The sequence below is a fragment of the Rhyacophila brunnea genome, unplaced genomic scaffold (assembly GCF_057557595.1).
Source record: "Rhyacophila brunnea isolate RB1 unplaced genomic scaffold, BYU_Rbru_1.0 scaffold_22, whole genome shotgun sequence".
NCBI lineage: Eukaryota > Metazoa > Arthropoda > Insecta > Trichoptera > Rhyacophilidae > Rhyacophila > Rhyacophila brunnea.
Window position 1 is genome coordinate 7,447,176 of NW_028232882.1, and position 19,346 is coordinate 7,466,521.

Consider the following 19,346-nt stretch of genomic DNA (forward strand, 5'->3'; position numbering starts at 1 on the left):
TGATTGACTGACGCAATTGATTATCTCTAGTGTTCGTGGTGGTGTCGTACTAGTGCATGCGTAATATTTAGCAAAGACATATGGCAGCTACACAAAGTTACATGTAGCTTTAACAACCGGTATTTACACTGGTGGCACTTTGTCAGAAAGTATATCTTAAAAAGGTACAAAAAATTTGAAAACATAATTTTTGCGCTAGATTTCAAAATCAGCGAAGTCCACCTTTAGGTATTTTTGACTTTTTCGTAAATTGTTGAAGAACTACTACTTTTTAACATTTCTGTGTTATCAAAATGTGGAACTTATTAATTTTAAATATTCTATAATCGAAATAATATAAACTTTCACCCTTGTGACTATGTACTTGAGAAAACAGAAAGGTGTTTTTCTCATATTCATCTATTATGGACTTGGCTGATTTTGAAATCCATCGACACAATTTTACTATATTTGTAACACCATACAGACATTTTTTGCAAGTTCTATAAAGTCTCTTTTTTGAGTCTGAATCTTCAGCCACTATAACACGTCACTTCAACAGTAGGTACAACCAACCCCGTTTTCCTCAGCGTATAGGATCTCGTGGAAGTTGCATTTTAGTGTGATGTCTTGCATGATAACAGGTGTTTAATGATTTGTATCTCACCGCAATGCAGGCTGGGTATCAGAGATCCCTCATTTAATCGCATAATCTTGAGTATGGTCTACTTTAGTTCGAAGTCTGTTGAAGGCTTTTCATGTACGAGAATCTTTTCTGGTTTTATCCATTTTTAAGACCCTCATAAGCTATTTCAGGTACCCATACAGACAGTCGATCCTCTTCGGCTGTGATGGTCAGATGTGACGTTGTTGCCAACAAGCTTAAATGTTTTTCGCACGTGCACCCAAACATGCAGTGACGTCCCTTGGGGGTCGGTAGATTGAGTGTCGCTTGGGGCGGCAGTTACTCGAAAGGCGGCAAATCGAGAATAATCATTAGATATATATAATATATATAGAAATAGGTACCTTAACTTAGTAACATAAAAGGTTTGACAGGACTATAGTTTTTTTTTGTCGGGTTTGCGATGTCTAGTTTACTTCCATTTTTCTTGGACGTCACATCTTTGATGACCAGAAATGACACGTGCAGATTTGCGAATCATATTTGAATTATAGGTAGGTAGGTACATAGTTACATAATTAATTTATCCAAATATTTTTGCCAGTGACTCGCGAGTTTCGAAAGTCGTCAGGTGTATATTTAAATGCATCTGAAACCGTGGATTCGCAATAATGTCTATTGAAATAGAGATGGCATTTAAATTAGATTTAGTGGTATATATTTTGTTAGTAATGTGTCCATATTGCACATTTCTTAAATATTGGAGTTATGAAAAGATGATAAAAATTACTGTATAAAAAAGTAGGGCGGTATTTTGGCGCTGCCTAAGGGCGCAATTTTGTCTAAAGACGTCTCTGCAAACATACTATTGATAGTCATCTTCCTGGACCGTCTTCTCGACGCGGGCTATAGCTTGGAGAGTGCCTACAGAGCACTCGAACTTTATTGTTTGTAGTTGGGTTCAGATATTTTGTATTGCAGGCACCACAGTTCTATATCGACTGTGTTAGGAGAAAGAAGGGATAACCCTCGATTTTTCGAAAACTGCTTTTATTAGATATCAACAATGTATACAATTAAATAAACATTCTGTAAAAAGGAAGTAAGCCGCAAATGCTGAATTATTATCTAAATTCAGGTTTTAATCGAGCTAAAAGAATTTACCCTCAATTTTAATGATTTTTCGTTAATAACTTCTTTAATTATTATTAGATCGAAAAAATATTACACTAAATCATCAATCATCATGCAACCAATGTCTGTGCCTATTTTTTTTAATATTAAACCAAAATCATTCAAAAAACGTTTTTAGCTCCTCTTGTAAAATTTGTTCTGTGAGGGTTACGCCCTTTTTCCTAAACACTGTCGATATTATTTAATGTTATTCCATCCACTATTACGTGAGTGACATAGAATGTGTTAACTTGTTTAATAATTAGCATGAAACATGTGATTTTGGGATTTTCGCAATATTTTTTTTTCTAAGAATTGTTATTCAGAAAACTATAGAAATATTTTGAGGACATGCTATTATTTAGTATTAAAAAGTCAATGCATATTACGATAGAACCATGACTAATAAACACTTAATATATTCAACATAACTCGATAAACCGATTTTTTTTATTTGATTATAACAAGTTGCAACGAAATATTATGTCATATAATATGAATTCCGAAAAATATATCATTTTACTGTATTTACAGGTATTGCGTTTGATAGCGTAGTGTTTTTTTTACAACGTTTTTATTAGACCGTATTCTTATTTGTCCGGTGGTTGTTTATCTAGTAAAAATCTTGCAATCGATTTTTAACTAACTTACCGACTAGCTAAACATTTGAAACTCTTATATCAGAACACGATGCCTATGCAATCTTTTAATACTTTTAGCCACCTTTAAGTAGAATTAAATTCATTTTCAGTTAATTCTGTTTTGTATGAAAAGTTATTTCGGAAGAAATCCGTAATCCAATTCACTATTATTGGTTGCTAGGGGTCTGGGGTCCTAGCAACTAAATTATTAATACATTCGTGCCTGACTATGGAGTTCAATATGAATTTCAAAACATTTCATTTCAGTATTATTTCTATCAAGTACAATTTTTTTTGATCGTTCAAGCTAGTCAAGTTAAGTTTATATGATTCAACAGAAAATTTAAAAACGTTGTATATAAAAAGTTTTTTTTTATCTTGTAATTATTTACCTTTAGTTTAATAATTAAAACTATGAAGCTGAGAACACGTTTACTATAATCATACAACTACAATGCAATGCGCCATGACAAGTACATTATAGACAAGTAAATGAAGGAATTTACTCCCACAAAGAATGTAAAAAACTGAAGTTTTATACATTTCGTAGAGTTTCATAAATTCACCTCAGCAGATTAACAATATCTAGTATTGTAGAGATCCAAAAGCCCTTCTCAATGCCGAAGACAGGAGAGGTTCCGAAGAAAATCACGCCGACTGGAGAAAAACATCTCATGTCAATTAAGTCTTACAAAAATGTATAGACGTGGTGGTCCTCCTTGTTGACTAGAAAAAAACATCTAAGGCTCGGAGTAATAATATATAGAGAGAGGCTATTGTTCAACAAAATGAAGCCCTGTTTCTGGTGTATAATGCACAGCAGAACCTCAGTTTTATTATTATTAACTTAACTACGAAACGCAGTGGCGAAGACTCCATACTAGGCGATATTTAAAGCCTACCTTCTTAAGAAAAATATTTTTTAATTGCATATTGACATATTTATATACTTAATCACTTCATTATTTTATGTTCTATAAAAATAATTTATTTTGCAAACGAGAGATGTCGTATATTTAGGAATGTATTACAGTTTTACACAGTTTACAAAACAATCTGCAAAGGTATTAAAAAATATACTACAGCGCGTCATCTATCCCGACGTAAATAAATTTCCAATTATGTGTGAAATAATTCTGATTTTTTTTTCGTATGGACTTTACGTCTCGTAACCTCAGCAAGTCTGCTGATTTGTATGAAATAAGGTAAGCTCCTATCGTAGAGCCTAAAACGTTCGCGCATAATATTGTTGTCACGACTGCGCACTTTGTCCAAAATCAATAATAATTAGGTAATTAAAAAAATAATTTCAACGGCGCTTAATCGAATATTAATAAATAAGTAAGTAAGTATAGATTGTTTTTAAAAATAAAAATAAATTATATCTAATGATTTTTGATGGGTACACATGTTTTGAAAAATACGTAATTTAAACACATCGCTCATTTTATGTCGTCAATGAGTTTTTGAAGTTTCATTGAATTAGTGTGTACCTATTCATTAGTGGTAAATATCGTACTATTCTTGTAAGTATACCTGACAAGTGTGCTCTTTTTATCCCACACTCCACAGCCTACCTCTTTCCAAAAGTCACCCTTTGCCACTGATGAAACGTTATACCATCATGTTGTATCTCACTACGGCTACTAAATTTATACATAACATTGTTAAACATATTTTCTACTAAACTAAATCAAAATAATTACCACTAACTTTATATTTAACGCAAAAACAATAAATTTCAGCAGCACGTGCTCGCAGTTTTTAAATTAATGTAATCATTCAAATTGCTATTTACCGGCTACGTATTCAAAAAATATTTAAGTCAGCCGTAGAAATTATATCTTACTCTAACGCATCTTGCGGAGATATAAGCATGCAGAATGCTTTCTCATTCGCACTCATGGTTCGTTTTTGTTCAGGCCTTGGGCGCCCTAAGGCGATCCGAGTGGTATTGGGTCTTTTATGTGGGGGTTAAAATCTTTACTTATATGTTTACGAAATATTGCCTGGCTCGGTTTGTAATTACATATTCTATACAGATAGTCGATATATCACATAATAGATAAATAAATATTGAATCGAAAAATAATTAATATATTGAATGGTAAAATAAACGATTTTAAAACAAAATTTAATTTTCTGCAGTAAGATTTTAAAAAATCAGTGAGCACACCAAAATGCGTCTTACTTATTTACTTGTATATTTCAAACAACGCATTCAATATGGATAAAAATTGAAACACATATCATAGAAATGTGAACCATTATCTGAACAAGAAGATATAATCAGATACTACCAAAACTTTTTTATCAGACCTCGTGTGTCGGTCTGGAATAGGCACAGGTGGCATGAAGTATCCACCCAGCATACGCACGAAGGACCAAGAAGAACGAAATGAGTTGGATGAAGTTTTAATTCAGTGGTGGAATTGTAATTGTTCGTTAACCAATTATATTTTAATTTGGTATTACATCAAAGTACTAAGCTTATTATTTTTTATATGGATACATATTTGATTAATAAACACGAACTGTTGTTATGGATTATTTTGTCTATTTTAATAGTAATGCTTTATTAAATTGGTAGTTTTACGTATATTGTGGAAAACACAGTATGCGAGGAATGATTATTCAATTGGGAGATTATTTGTGAACTGCTTGATTAAAAGATTCGATATCGACTACTCATTATAAATAATATTGTAATAAGTTCAGTTATGTCAGTTTAAGACAAATACTTTATTATTGACTGAAATCTTTAGTTATATTTTATATCGATAGAATTACTATAGAATATTAGATGAAAAACGATCAAAAAAATAGCACAATTAAATAATTTTTAATTACTTAACTATTTTTTTTATTCATCGAATAATTCACAAGATTTAAATCATCTCAAGATCGCATAAAGTAGCTGAATTTGGGAAGCGCTTCAATGAGTATTAAAAAGGCAATAGTTAAAATTAGTCGTAATTAGGTATGACTCTTTTATTTTGTTAACTGTCAATTCATGGTGGAACTGCATTGTATTGTTGTTTTTATTTAATAAAACGCAATTTTTATGTAGTACTTATTCCACTTTTAATCAAGAGATTAGGACCGGTTTCGTCCGCCTCAGAAGGACATTTTCAATCATTTTGAAAATGTCCCTATGAGGCGGACGAAACCGGTCCTAATCTCTTGATTAAAAGTGGAATAAGTACTACATAAAATTGCGTTTTATTAAATAAAAACAACAATAGGTATGACTCATTTAGCATAGTGGACTATGTGCGTGGGCATGATACCCGAGAGATGCAGGTTCGATTCTTGCGGGGTCTTACTTTTTTCAAAAAAAGATTTTTTCTATTTTTGTTATAATATATTTTCTTAGAATTGTTTTCAAAATTATGTAGGTATGTTCAACAATTAAATAATTATTGGAGTCAAGGCATTTGTTTTTAATGCTTTTATAAATATAACGTCAAATTATAGAATTATGCTGTGTAATTAAATATTGAATTGTTTTTTTTTAAATTTTTTTTTGTTTTAATCAATATTTAAATTTTATTGTGGTTCTTACAATTTAAACCAGTTTTTGGAATAATTTTAAATATCATGAAATAATCAAGGATGTTGAGTTTGATTTTAATTTTTGTAGTTATCATAATAAATTAGCTTGTAGAAAATATAAACTTTTTTTATGTCTCGGGACTAGATCTGGACATTTTATTTGTTGTCGTCCAAAATGGTTTAATTAAAACCAGTTTTTAATAACATTTTGGCGTCAGTCACCCTGGTATGGTAATCGAACCAAATTGATGTAATAATTATAAAAAAGTACATTTAATATTCGCGAGGTATTTCCCAAAATGGTATTTGCAGTTGTCTATAAATAATTGAAATTGAGTTTTGCAAAAAATAAACAAAACTCACAATTAAAATGCATATAATTTATATTTCTAATTTAATTACGATATAAAATAAAAAGGATAAGTTGAAATTTGCAACGTTTTTCACATTAAATTTATCGTACACCCAAGTAGGGATTGCATTACCGGTATTTAATAATTTATCGATACCGAAATACCGGTTTCAAAAATTTGAAATATTGGTATTTTCAGTATTAAGAAAGCATACACGTTTAAGTATTTAGAAAATGAATTACATGTTATTCTGTTCATTACTTACTACTATATTGTAATTAACCATTTCTTTTATTCAACGAATAATTCACAAGATTTAAGAATGTACCATTCAATTAATAAAAACAAAAACCAATTGCCAAATTAGCTTGATTTAGAAGGACGCTGATGAGTAGGTATTAAAAAGGCCAATAGTTAAAATTTGTCGCAATTAGTATGTAGTATGACGGACTGGGATTCTCTGCCGGGGTGGCTTACTTTTTTCAAAAAGATTTTTTCTATTGGTTATAATATATTTTTTCAGAAAGTGTTTTTAAAAATTATGTATGTACTATTTTGTATATTAAATTTAGTGGTGTATAAGATTAATGCTGCATAAACGCAAATATATTCACTGAAACCAACAAAGTTAAATAATAATAAAACAAAATCCCTCAAATATACTTATAGAATTATTGTCGCGATGAATTAACATATTTCGAAAAAGAAAACATTCGTGGCAAATATTTCCAATAATTATGATATGTAAACGTCCAGACTTCTGATTTGCTATAACCAAAAATGTTTTGTTTTTAAATTAATATATAAAATAATTTTCAAAACATAACGAGACCATAAGAATTGGTTTTAGGTGCGTGAAGCGAAAAATCGTCTTCGCTATAAAATACAATTGAGATAAATTCGTCTTCTTATAAGGATTCAAATAATTTGACGGTTTTATGATTCGATTAATATGTACACTTAGGTTGTGAAACATATGTATATTTTATAGATACACAGGACATAGTGTTAGGGTCTATCTATACCTTCCACAAAAGACAAGACAGATACTAAAATGTAATAAGTAAGTACAATTATTATAGATTGCAAAAATAAAACCGACGAATTTCTTTTCGCAAATATCTAAAATCACGCATAATGATTGCAATTAGTTTATATTATTATAACATTGCTGTTTATTTTGGGTACTGAAACTTTCGAACATATTACACGTTGTATAAGCAGTGAAATTCTGTGGGGTAAGGCAGGCCACGCGTTACTTAAGGGCGGCACAGTTAGCCGGCTCTCACATCAAAACTCGTCTCACCTGCAACGTGTCGAATACGTAGATGTTACGTCATCGTTATTCACAAAACACACGTTGCCAAATGAAGTTCCGCAGATTGGTGGAATGCGACTTTTTAGTTTTAAAAACAAATCTAATTTTGCAATCGACAAGTTGCATACGAACACCCACGAATTGGTCATTCCTATACCGGCTCGCCGATCGCCGCATCCAAATATCTATACGTTTCGAAGGTTACGTGCGCGGTCTTCGCGGTCGGATTGACGTTCTTGGAGGGTTTGGGAAGGAAGGAAGAAATTTATGGCTGTGCGGCAGATGAGGTGAGAGCCGGCTTAAATACGCGGTAAATTAAGAAAAAAGTGAAAATATAATACAAATAAAAACGTTTTACAAAAATACGGGTAAGTTCGTCTGCTGCAAAGTTAACTGGATCTAAACGCCTGAGAAATATTTCAAGATTTTTACTAATTGTTCTGTTTATATATCATAGATGAAAAAAATAATACAAAATGATTTCTAATGATTTTAAATATAAATAGAAATTTTATTTTTAGTAGGGAGCGGCATTTTCAGTTTGAATAAGGGTGTCATGTAGCCTTGTGATATCACTGTGTATGTTATGAAATGTTCCTTATTTCGAACTTTACCGTCTGGAAACCTTCTTAATAAATAAACAGTCTTTATTTTAAAGTCATCCTTTTTACGATTACTTAATAAACTCACATGATAGACCATTTCAAACATTTTAACAACTTCAAAGTCAAATTACTCAAAACTAGTATTCTCCAGTTAGTGTGTTCTGCCAGAACAGAGATGATTAGAAAATTGTCTTGAATGGGATATGGCCATAAATAAAAGTTTCTGGAAATGTTGCAACTCTTTACCGCGCATATAGGCAAAACCATGTCGGGAAAGTGACGTCATGTGGCTAGTCGAAAATAATGGGAAAGGAGGAGAAGCTATATATGCTAATATGCGCCGATGCGACATTATGATTTTCTACCTGCGCCCCAAGTAGAGTGAAATTTGTTACACGCGACAAGCAATAAATAATTAATGCTTTCCTTTTCTACAAAAATTTTACACCGCCGCTATGTGCGCTAGTATGTTAACTTACACGTGTTTTATGAATGACAACAAAATCACATTGGCAGATTCGACGTGTTGCAGCTTCTATGTGCGATGTAGCTTAATATATTATAGTTTGTAAGTACCTGCCTTCTGTTAATATTATATTTTTAAATTAAAAATAATTATTAGGATCAATAGTGTCTGTTTGTGTCAACCGCGCTGTTTTATCATTTAGACATGCTGCGTCAGAATATTAAACCAAAAATTAGATGCCATCAATGTAGTGAGTTACAGGTTCGAATCCTCCGAATACGCAGAGTATAAACCTAATAGATTGAGCAAATGGCTAACATCCATTTCTCATAAAACCTCCACTGTGTGGATGGATACCTATGGAGAAGTATGTACGTAAGAATGATTGAATGATTGTATCAATCCATGAGTGGACAGGTCTTTCACTGATACGCGCCTTGCGTGACGTCTACTGCCAATAAGAGTAGAGCGAACCCTTCGAGAACGCTGTTTGATAGCCAGATCATCTGGGTCACGATCCTCAGTCATGAAGTCCTGACGAAGAAGAACAAGTATTATTCCATTCACTTAAATAACATGTGTTTTTTTCGTAATTGTCCTGCGCGGCCTGTTTTGTAACAACATTATTTCGTGTTGTATTGCAGAATCTTGAAAATATATGACAAGGAAAACTTCTTCATACCGAACGAATTAATATTATAATGATATAAGATAGTAGTGGCGAATTTATGGCACGCGTGCCACCACGCGTTTGAAGAGAAAAAAAACCTGATAATAATAATAAATGACAGATCGCATTGTATGAAAAATAGCAGACAAATACTATTCAAGAATAATCATACGTTTCATATAAGTATAAAATCACATGATTCAGTTCTTAGGCTTTAATCTTCACATATAATATTATCGCACTAACGTTATCAGGCGGCGGGGGATATTGCGTCGTGAACCTTTAATTTTGATCCATTTACAACGCTGGAGACCACTGTAACGAGAGAATGCCTCATCTGATCGAAGCAATTCTGATGTCAATATATGCGTAAGGAACCAGACTAATTATTAATTATTTCCACCTACAAAAAATCCTGCATCAAATAAGAAACAAAAATTGGTGGAGCTAGTAGTAGTAATTCTGGTAGACAGTTTCAAAATTGGTGGACCGAAATGTATGGCGTAATTGAAAAAAAGTGACAAAGCTGTATGTGTGCTATGTTCTGTGAGTGATACCTAGAACATCATCATTTTTTTTAATAGAACACTTGAAAACTTTTCTTCCCCACGAAAAACTGCTCGGCATGTCAGACAGCCGAAAAATTTTATATGGGAAATTTTGGCACGCGTGCGTAAAAAGGTTCACCAACCCTGATATAAGATATTATGTATTATTAAATTTATTGTTAGTCACACATTTATCGTCACAAAACGTAAGACAAAAATCGGCAGCCTAATTTGTCCCAATTTGACATAAAAAATAAATGAAAGCGACCATAAATAAATAATTCGTGTGGGTATTTTTTAAATCCGGTAACTCACTCGACCTTTGAAAAATTCGGATGGTATCGTCTGACTTGATTCCAATGAGAATGATATTCATTTTTGACAACATGATAAACATGTTTAGTAATTTTTATCGTGTACCGAAAAATTATTACTTCTGTGATAACATATTGATATCATTTAAAAGGTTGTTGTTTTTTTTTCGATATAATCAGAATTTAATAAAAGTGCTTCAGTCTCCGTGTCCGGAAACTTGTACATATACATTTCACTGTGAAATGTTTTATCAGAATATATGGCCATATTATAATAAAGATCTTCTTTGGGTCGTATAGTACTGACATAATATTCATATCTAAACAAAACACGGTTCTTGTCGGTTTACAGAAAGCCAGCTACAAACAAATTTCGAAAACAGCTGATATACTGGATTATATGTTAGGTTAGGTTAGGTTAGCTATGAAAATTGAATTAATATTCATATTTAACCTAATCTTTCCGATAAGAAAGCTCACGGCGAACTGTGCTACGGTGAAATGTTTTACGTATAATTTACATATAACCCACATTCTCATATACATATTAAAATTAAATGGACTTCGCCTCTTCACCGCCTTCGACCGCGTGCGCTAATAAGTCTCATTACATCAAAAAGTAAATTGTCGGTATTTCTCAGAGGTATTTTAAAATTATGTATGATATGCTAGGCTATGGTGTCCCACTGAGACTGGTCGTCGTGATAAGTGCTCTCTACACCAATACAGAGTGTCGCGTGAGAGCAGCCGGAACATCCTCTGACCTCGTTGAAATCACGTCAGGTCAAGCAAGGATGAGTACTTGCGCCCTTTCATTTTATCATCATGATGGATTTCATAATGCGTAAGACGGTTTGCCCCGACAGTGGGATACGCCTACATCATGATGACACAACCGATCTATGTGAAGAAAGACTGTGCGACTTGGAGTATGCAGATGACGCAGTCGTGTTTGACTCGACGATCGAACGGTTGGAGGTAACCATGAACAAGCTCACCGCAAACTCGAAACGTGTGGGTCTTCATCGAATGCGGCTAAAACCAAATCCATGTGCAATGCTGCATGCATCGACGCCGATACTCCTCTCCGGGTTTCCGGTCTGCCCATCGAGCTGGTGTCCGGATTCAAATACTTGGGTGCCACGGTTACCGATGATGGTGGTATTTCTAGTGAGCTTGGAATCCGCATGGGTGTGGCGGGCTCTGTGTTCAACCAACTTGGAGTCGCATGAAGGTCAAGGCTGTATTCTGTGAAGACCAAATGTCGTTTGTTTAACGCGTGCATGCTACCTGTGATCCTGTATGGCTGTGAGACATGGCATCTTACTAAGCTTCAAAAGTCTCGGCTTTTGAGCTTTAAGAATCGATGTCTCCGCTAAATCTTAGGGGTACATTGGTACGACCGCGTTACAAACACCTGAGTTCGTGAGCAGACACAACAGCCTTCGGTGATTGAAGTTATCACGAAGAGACGATTTACGTGGCTGGGACATGTATTCCGGATGCCGCCAAAGAGTGCGGCACTTCGTACCCTTGTGGCACAGCCTCAAGGGTTCCGTCGCCGTGGCCGGCCCTCCCTTACCCTGCAGCGGTGCTACGAGGGCGACCTACGTGCTGCAGGTTTGACATGGCGGGAGGCGCAGGAGTTGGCGTTGAACCGAGGGAAGTGGCGCCAAATTATGCTTGCCCTATGCCCCAATGTTGGGGACGTGACAGGGTGGAAGAAGAAGAAGAAGAAGAAGAATGATATATATTTTATATGTTAATATACTTGAAAGAATATGCCGTAGCAGTATAATGTTTTACTATTAATTTGGCAAAAGATAGAGTATAATAGTATTATAAATGGTTATACTTCACAAAGACGAAACTAAAAGTTGGTACCATGATTAAACAATGTGCCTAATAAAATAATCGTTGGATGGACAAAACAGAAGTGAATATTTTATAAAGTTGCCTTTTGTCTCCTGTTCATCTAACCTATCTGATCAACCCGCCACGTTGCCGTCCCGGGCCCCCAGGCTACATCCCTGTCAGCCCCCCGTTGTAGGGACCAAGTCAGTAGGATTCACGCCAAAAATATATAGAACATCGTGTGTGGAAAGTATCAGTTATAATTTTTATGATCATCTGCTGGGCTTGATTCACGGATGCATTAAAACATATATTCACTTATTCAGTTCATATCAATAGTAAATTATTTATAAATAACAGATGTTACGTTTTCTAAAAATAATTTGGGAGCCAGTGAAAATTCGTTTTCAAACATGATGCGCGCGCAATGCGGATACGTCTGGAAACTCCGCACCAACACAAAAGCGTTTCTCTCGCACACAAGTATACACACATTCGTCATAGACACATGGCAGACTTGTCAAGGCTGCGTTCCATCTGAATTCTTTCTATACACCGATGGTTCCCAACCATTAAAACTATATCATAAAAACTAAGTATAAATCCCATCCAAAGATATACGAAAAAAATATATTAATTCTTGTTAACTATTAGGAACTGGTGTAGGTATCTGTAATTCCATAACGTGAATTATATAAAATAAAGGATCAAAATCCTGAATTCCCCTTTATAAAGTTGGTGCCCAGTCACGGGTTTAAAGAGTTGAAGGCCCGAGACACTAATTGGTTTTGAAGCCCTCCACGATAAAAATAAAATAAAAGCCAATAACTCCAACTACTTGTTATTCTATATCAAAAGTTATTGAAGATGCTATTGGTGAGATATGATAATATAGGTGGTTTATTTGTTTTTCATAGAAGAACGTATCTGTTTCCGTGGTTATGATATAGGCCTTTTTGATTTTATTGTGCTTTGGGTAATAAGTACTTTATTCATCTTCTTCTTCCACCCTGTCACGTCCCAACATTGGGGCATAGGGCAAGCACAAGTTGGCGCTACTTCCCTCAGTCCATCGCCAACTATTCCGCCTCCTGCCATGTCAGACCTGCAGCACGTAGGGCGCTTTTGTAACACCGCTGCAGGGTGAGGGAGGGCCGGCCACGGTGACGGAGCACTTGAGGCTGTGCCACAAGGGTACGAAGTGCCGCACTCTTTGGCGGCATCTGGAATACGTGTCCAAGCCACGTAAAGCGTCTCTTCGTGATAGTTTCAATCACCGAAGGCTGTTGTGTCTGCTCACAAACTCGGGTGTTTGTAACGCGGTCGTACCAATGTACCCCTAATACTTACTAGGTAGATAATACTTTATAGGTAGATAGATACTGAATTTGCGAGAAATACGCACCATTTTAAAATGTATTAGGATTTAATAATTATCTGACTGGTTTGAACTGTTTTTAGGCCCCTTTATATTTTTAATGATTGAATTGCGTCGTCTGCACCAAAGAACACGCTATTGGAGGTACGTAATCCCATCATAAATTTATTTTACCACTGCCAAAGAAATGGTCATTCGTTTGTTAAAAATATGATTTTCAAATTAATGACAATTAATGAAGTTATTCAAATGTCTAAAATGTCTTTTAAATTAATCTTCTAATATTTTTTTAAGCTTTGTAAAAATAATGTTCAGCATTATTTTACGAAACCATCACTAATCGCGATAATATAATTTAATTATTAATTATTTTTTCAGTGCGAATAACAGCATGTCTATTTTTTACCACGTTTTTATTAGCTCCTATTCTTGTTTGTCCAGTACAATTTTTTTCTTGTTTGTCCAAGATTTGTATTGGACGATTGAAGATTTTTAACTAACTTCCCCACTATCTAGACATTTGAAACTTTTAGAATATATCAGAACACGACGACAATGCATTCTTTTAATAATTTTGGCCATCTTTAAGCAGAATTGAATTCATTTTCAGTTAATTTTGTATGGAAAGTTATTTCGGAAAAAAAATCCTAAAAAGTAAAACACTATTATTGGTTGCTAAGGGGGTCCTAGCAACTAAATTATTAATATATACGTGCGTTACTATGGAAATCAATATGAAATGTCAAAACGACATTTCAGTATTCTATATTTATTCAGCATTTCTATCAAGTACAAAAAAAAGTATTTATTAATAAATAGAATTGTCAATTTATATGATTCAACAGAAAATTTAAAAACGTGGTATATAAAAAGTTATTTTTATCTTGTAATTATTTGTTTGTGTGTTAGGTATGTCACCATTTGATATTTTTGAAATTCGAACTGCGCGCCTGCAGAATACCTGTGTCCAGGTTATTTTTTTTGGAAAATGTAAAATTATTAATAAATCGACTGTCATATTGTATTTGGAATAGAAAACATGTAAACATATTAATATGCTATAATATTACTATTAAAGATTTGTTATATTCATAACAGTATGCAAAAAGCTCTAAGAAAGTTCATAGACATCAAGCGAATGAAATATCATGAAATACATTTTCCCGGAAGAGTTATTTTTGATATACGATTCACAGGCTCGTAGTAACATTTTTAGATTTATAAATGGCTTATCAGCATAAAAGGCGGGTTTTATAGAATATCTTTGATTTAAAGTATTCTTTACTGTTTAATCGTCGTTTAGATGGTATATATAGAATTGAAGGATATTTTATAATAAAACGTTTAAAATAAGTACCATAGCATGACGATATTTATTAATTGGCGCCAAAATAGATACACATCTTTTTATAATTATTATTATTATTATTAAACTGGCGCTAGGGGCCGTTCAGGTCCATGGCCGACTGCACAACGTTTCTCCAGGAATCTCTGTCCAGCGCTCTCTCTTCCCAGTTGACTATCCCCAGCCTTTCCGCATCCCTTTGAATGTTGTCCGCCCATCTCCGTCGAGGGCGGCCAAGAGGTCGAGTGCCAACTGGTGTGCCTTTGTAAATCCTATAGAGAGTTCTAGATCTTTCAGATCGTACAACGTGGCCCGCCCATCTGAGCCTTCTTGACCTCAGAATATTAGTGATTCTAGGTTGGTATCGGTCGAAGAGCTCAGCGTTTGTGCGGATGCGCCACCGGTGGTTCTCATTGACGGGTCCAAGTATTCTCCGGAGGATTCGGTTTTCAAACACTTGGAGCGCCTTTTCTTGTTTTTCTGTTAAACCCCACGTTTCACATCCATACATGACGATTGGCTTGATGACCACGTTATACACCCGGAATTTCGTTTTGATGGACAGCATTTTGGACCTGAACAGACGACTCAGCGCGAAGTACGCTGCATTTCCACTTCTCAGTCGGTCAGAGAGCTCTAGGGACATTTCATTTTTAGAGGTAATGTTGGAGCCCAAGTACTTGAAGAGAGAGGTTCTCTCGAACGAGGAGTTTCTTATTCCAATGTTTCCAGAGGGTTCAATGCCTCTTGTCATTTTCAAATACTTGGTCTTTCCCACATTTACTCGTAGGTTCAACCTTTTCGCTGTGTCCTCCAGAGGAGTGAAAATATCTCTGACTTCTTCTTCAGATTCTCCGAGCACCACCAAATCATCTGCGTATGGGCGATAAGGATAACAGCATGGGTGATAAGGAGTCGCCTTGTTTTAGTCCTGCTGTCACCTCAAAAGATTCTGATATACTACCTTGCATATGAATTCTACTTCTGGATCCGTCCATGCATACTTTTATTATATTTATAAGTTTTGACGGTATTTCAAATTCTTTCAATATATTCCAGAGAGCTTCTCTATCAATAGAGTCATATGCGGTTTTAAAATCTACAAAGAGACAGTGTACATCTTGGGCGTATTCCCATTTCTTTTCAAAGATTTGGCGCAGTGTAAAGATTTGATCGGTAGTACTGCGGTTTCGTCTAAAGCCGCATTGGTAGTCACCAAGAATGTTTTCGGCATATGGTAGAATTCTTTCGAGAATAATGTTCGACAGAACTTTGTATGCAGTAGGAAGAAGAGAGATGCCACGGTAGTTTGCACAGTTGAGTTTGTCTCCTTTCTTGAAGATAGGACAGACCAGTGATTCTTTCCATTCTTCAGGGATCTTTTCTTCCTCCCATATTTGTTGCAGTAGCTCAAGCATGGCACTAAGAAAGGTTTCTCCTCCATGCTTGAGAAGCTCCGATGGAATATTATCGTTTCCTGCCGATTTGTTATTCTTTAAATAACTCAGTGCTCCCATCAACTCTGCCTTATTTGGTGGCGGTATAAGAGGTTCTGCTGTCGCGATTTCTGGCGATTCCAAAGGTTCATCTGGTACAGAGCGTTGAAGTAAGTTTTCAAAATGGGACTTCCATATGTTTAGCACTTGCTCTTTGTTTGCCACTATCTGACCCTGTTGATCTTTGATTTGTAGCGTGCTATGTTGAAAGCCTCTTTTTTCAAAACTCACTTTCGAGAAGAATGATCGAGTTTTATTTCGTTTTGCTTCTTCTTCCATCTGCTCAAAATTACTTTTGATGAAGCTTCGTTTGCACTTTCTCAGATGCTTTCGGACATTTTTGCACGTCTCGCTATATCGTTTTTGTGCTTCTTCGCTCTGCGTATTTTGCAGATAGAGCGCTCTTTCTGCTCTTCTCTCCTCCACCATTTGTCGGCAAGTGTCGTCGTACCAAGGGCACTTTACTTTCTTGGGTGCCAGTCCTATCGAGACTTCAGCAGCTTTTACCATTCCTTCTTTTAGTCTCTTCCACCTCTCATCGATACTCCAGGCTTCTCCTTCGGTGAGTTTTCCGATTTGGTTTTGTAACTCTTTTCTGTAGCTATCTCTTCCGTTTGGAGTTGTCAGCTTTTCTATATGGTACTTCACTCTTGTCTTCGCATTTGCGTGCGCTGTCTTTTTAAGTTTTTCCCTAAAGGTTGCTATCGATAAGTTGTGGTCCGTATCACAGTCAGCGCCTCTGTAGCTTCGAATGTTTTCAATAGCTTTTTGGTGTCGTCTATCAATTAGAAAATGGTCAATCTGGTTAAAGGTCTTCCTGTCCCTTGAATTCCAAGTCACTTTATGTATATTTTTACGAGGAAAAGTGGTACTTCGGGCGATTAAGTTTTTGGCGCTGCAGAAGAGAGCCACTTTTTTACCATTTTCGTTAGAATGATCATGTAGGCTCTCTTTTCCAATAAAGGGTCTGAATACAGCTTCCTTCCCTATTTTCGCATTGAAGTCTCCTAGCACACATTTAATATCATGTCCCGGTAGCCTGTCAAAAGTCGCTTCAAGGAGATCATAGAAATTATCCTTTTCGGCCTCTTCTGAAGTCTCTGTCGGGGCATGTACATTCACAAGTGATATATTAAACCATCTTCCTTTGATTCTGAGCACACATATGCGCTCGTTTACGGGTTCAAAAGAAAGTATAGCATCTGCTACTTCTCTGGCGACCACAAAACCTGTTCCGAAAACATGTTTCCCCTCTGTGTTTCCGCTATAGTAGATAACATGCTGTCCGACTATAAGTTCTCCGCTATCCGGCCAACGGGTTTCCTGGATGGCGGTAATTTGGACCTTATATTTTGACAGTTCTTCCACTAGGTTTTGAGCTGCGCCAGCTCGGTATAGGCTAAGTACGTTCCAAAATCCTATTCGTAGTCCATTTTTCGGTCCGGGTCGTCTATAAGCGGTTGCCATATGTCCGAGGCATTGTGTAGTATTAGTAACCTTTGGTGATTTCACGGGAGAGAGTGGTTAACCCTCTGCCCAACCCCCAACCTGGAGGGCCAGGTCTGTTGGTCCGCGGGAGATATTTTATTTTTCTCCTACCCTTGATTAGGGCATTCTCCTATCCGCCACCTGGAGACGCGCTCTCTAGGGGTTACAGACTCCCCCAATTATTATTGCTTAATGTATCCTTATCTCAAAATAGAAATGAAAATTATAAACATGTTTTTAGTATACTAATGGCTGTTTTAGGTTTTTAATTTACATTAATTAAGTCACTATTAAAACGGTTTTTAGCAAGTACGTTTACAGTGTGAATTGTATGAAGTCAATACCACCTCATCGATGCATAGCTGTAAATCTGTGCAACCTAAGACCTGAAGAAAAACAAACCATAAGTGCGAGTGAGAAAGCATTTGGCACGCTTATGGCATAAAGCCCATTTACGCAGCGAGTGCGGCGCTCGCGCAAAATTTCTACAAGTGGCGCGTAAATCAACAAAAATACAACGTAACCAAATACGCCAGCGCACACTGGACTTGACGATGCCTTGCGCCCCGCCTGCCGCATGAGTCACCGTTTTTCGCTTCTCGGTGATACGATTTAATGAAAATACAAAGAAGTCCATTCATTGAACACGGCTACCAAAATCACGCTGCTCGAGGCGTCGTCGATCGACGGGCGAGAAGCAATTATTTAATAACTCTTTGTTTAATTTTATTTAATTTTATGGTTTGGTCAATGGTCGTAAATATTAATTACAAGCCCCGAAATAATATAATATTTTTATTGCTTTGTTATAGAGACGCTGTAATAATAATTATTTTGTGCTGCTTGGGCCGCTTATTACATAGGTGAAGGGTAATGCGCGGCAAGAGACGAGTGATTATGGTTATGAATAAACGCTTCATACACCGACTCGCCCGCTCGACGCGTTCTATGGGCACTATCGCTATATCTCCGCAAGATACCAGACGGGACACCGGTGTTGCGCTCGATATAATATAGGAAGCCTTTGCATTCGAATAAAGGAGCCTTTGTGTTATATTTATGAATGCCCTAGAGCTAATGAGTCAACGCATAATTTTGCGTTATAAAATAGAACATAAAACTGGCTGCGGTAATAAAAATAAGTGTATCGGCGGCTTGAAAATGTAGCGGCCGACGAAAAAGTGTACCGGGCACGCGTTGACTCATTAGCTCTGGGGCGTTCATAAATATAATACAAATGCCCCTTTATTCGAATACAAAGGCCTCCTATATCGAGCGTGACACCGGTGTCCCGTCTGAAACGGACCTTACTCTAATGCATCTTGCGGAGATATAAGCGTGCACTCGCACTTATGGTTTGTTTTCTTCAGGTCTTTCGGTGTCCCGTCTGAAACGGGTCTAAGATAGAATTTCTGCGGCTGACTTAAATATTTTTTTTTTTGCAAACGTCAACGGTAAAGAGTGATTTGAATGATTACATTCATTCAAAAACTGCGAGCACGTGCTGCTGAAATTTATTGTTTTTGCTAATAGCTATT

General features: G+C 35.8%; 1 protein-coding gene across 1 annotated transcript; it reads right to left on the reverse strand.

Annotated features, from left to right (window-relative positions):
* Positions 1 to 9,635: 9,635 nt before the first annotated feature.
* On the reverse strand, positions 9,636 to 17,787 carry LOC147070000 (uncharacterized). The gene is made up of 2 exons (XM_085949893.1): positions 16,041 to 17,787; positions 9,636 to 9,700 (listed from the first exon to the last, which is right to left on the reverse strand). Exons 1-2 carry the CDS (start codon positions 17,785 to 17,787, stop codon positions 9,636 to 9,638), a joined length of 1,812 nt encoding a protein of 603 aa, XP_085806019.1.
* Positions 17,788 to 19,346: the final 1,559 nt, after the last annotated feature.

What these genes read in the sequence shown, in the direction of transcription:
- LOC147070000 (XM_085949893.1), bottom strand. Translation starts at nt 17,787, where the DNA reads ATGGCAACCGCTTATAGACGACCCGGACCGAAAAATGGACTACGAATA. An exon ending in ATATGCCGAAAACATTCTTG is followed by an intron (nt 9,701 to 16,040) that starts GTGACTACCAAT and finishes CTCTCGTTACAG; the next exon opens with TGGTCTCCAGCGTTGTAAAT.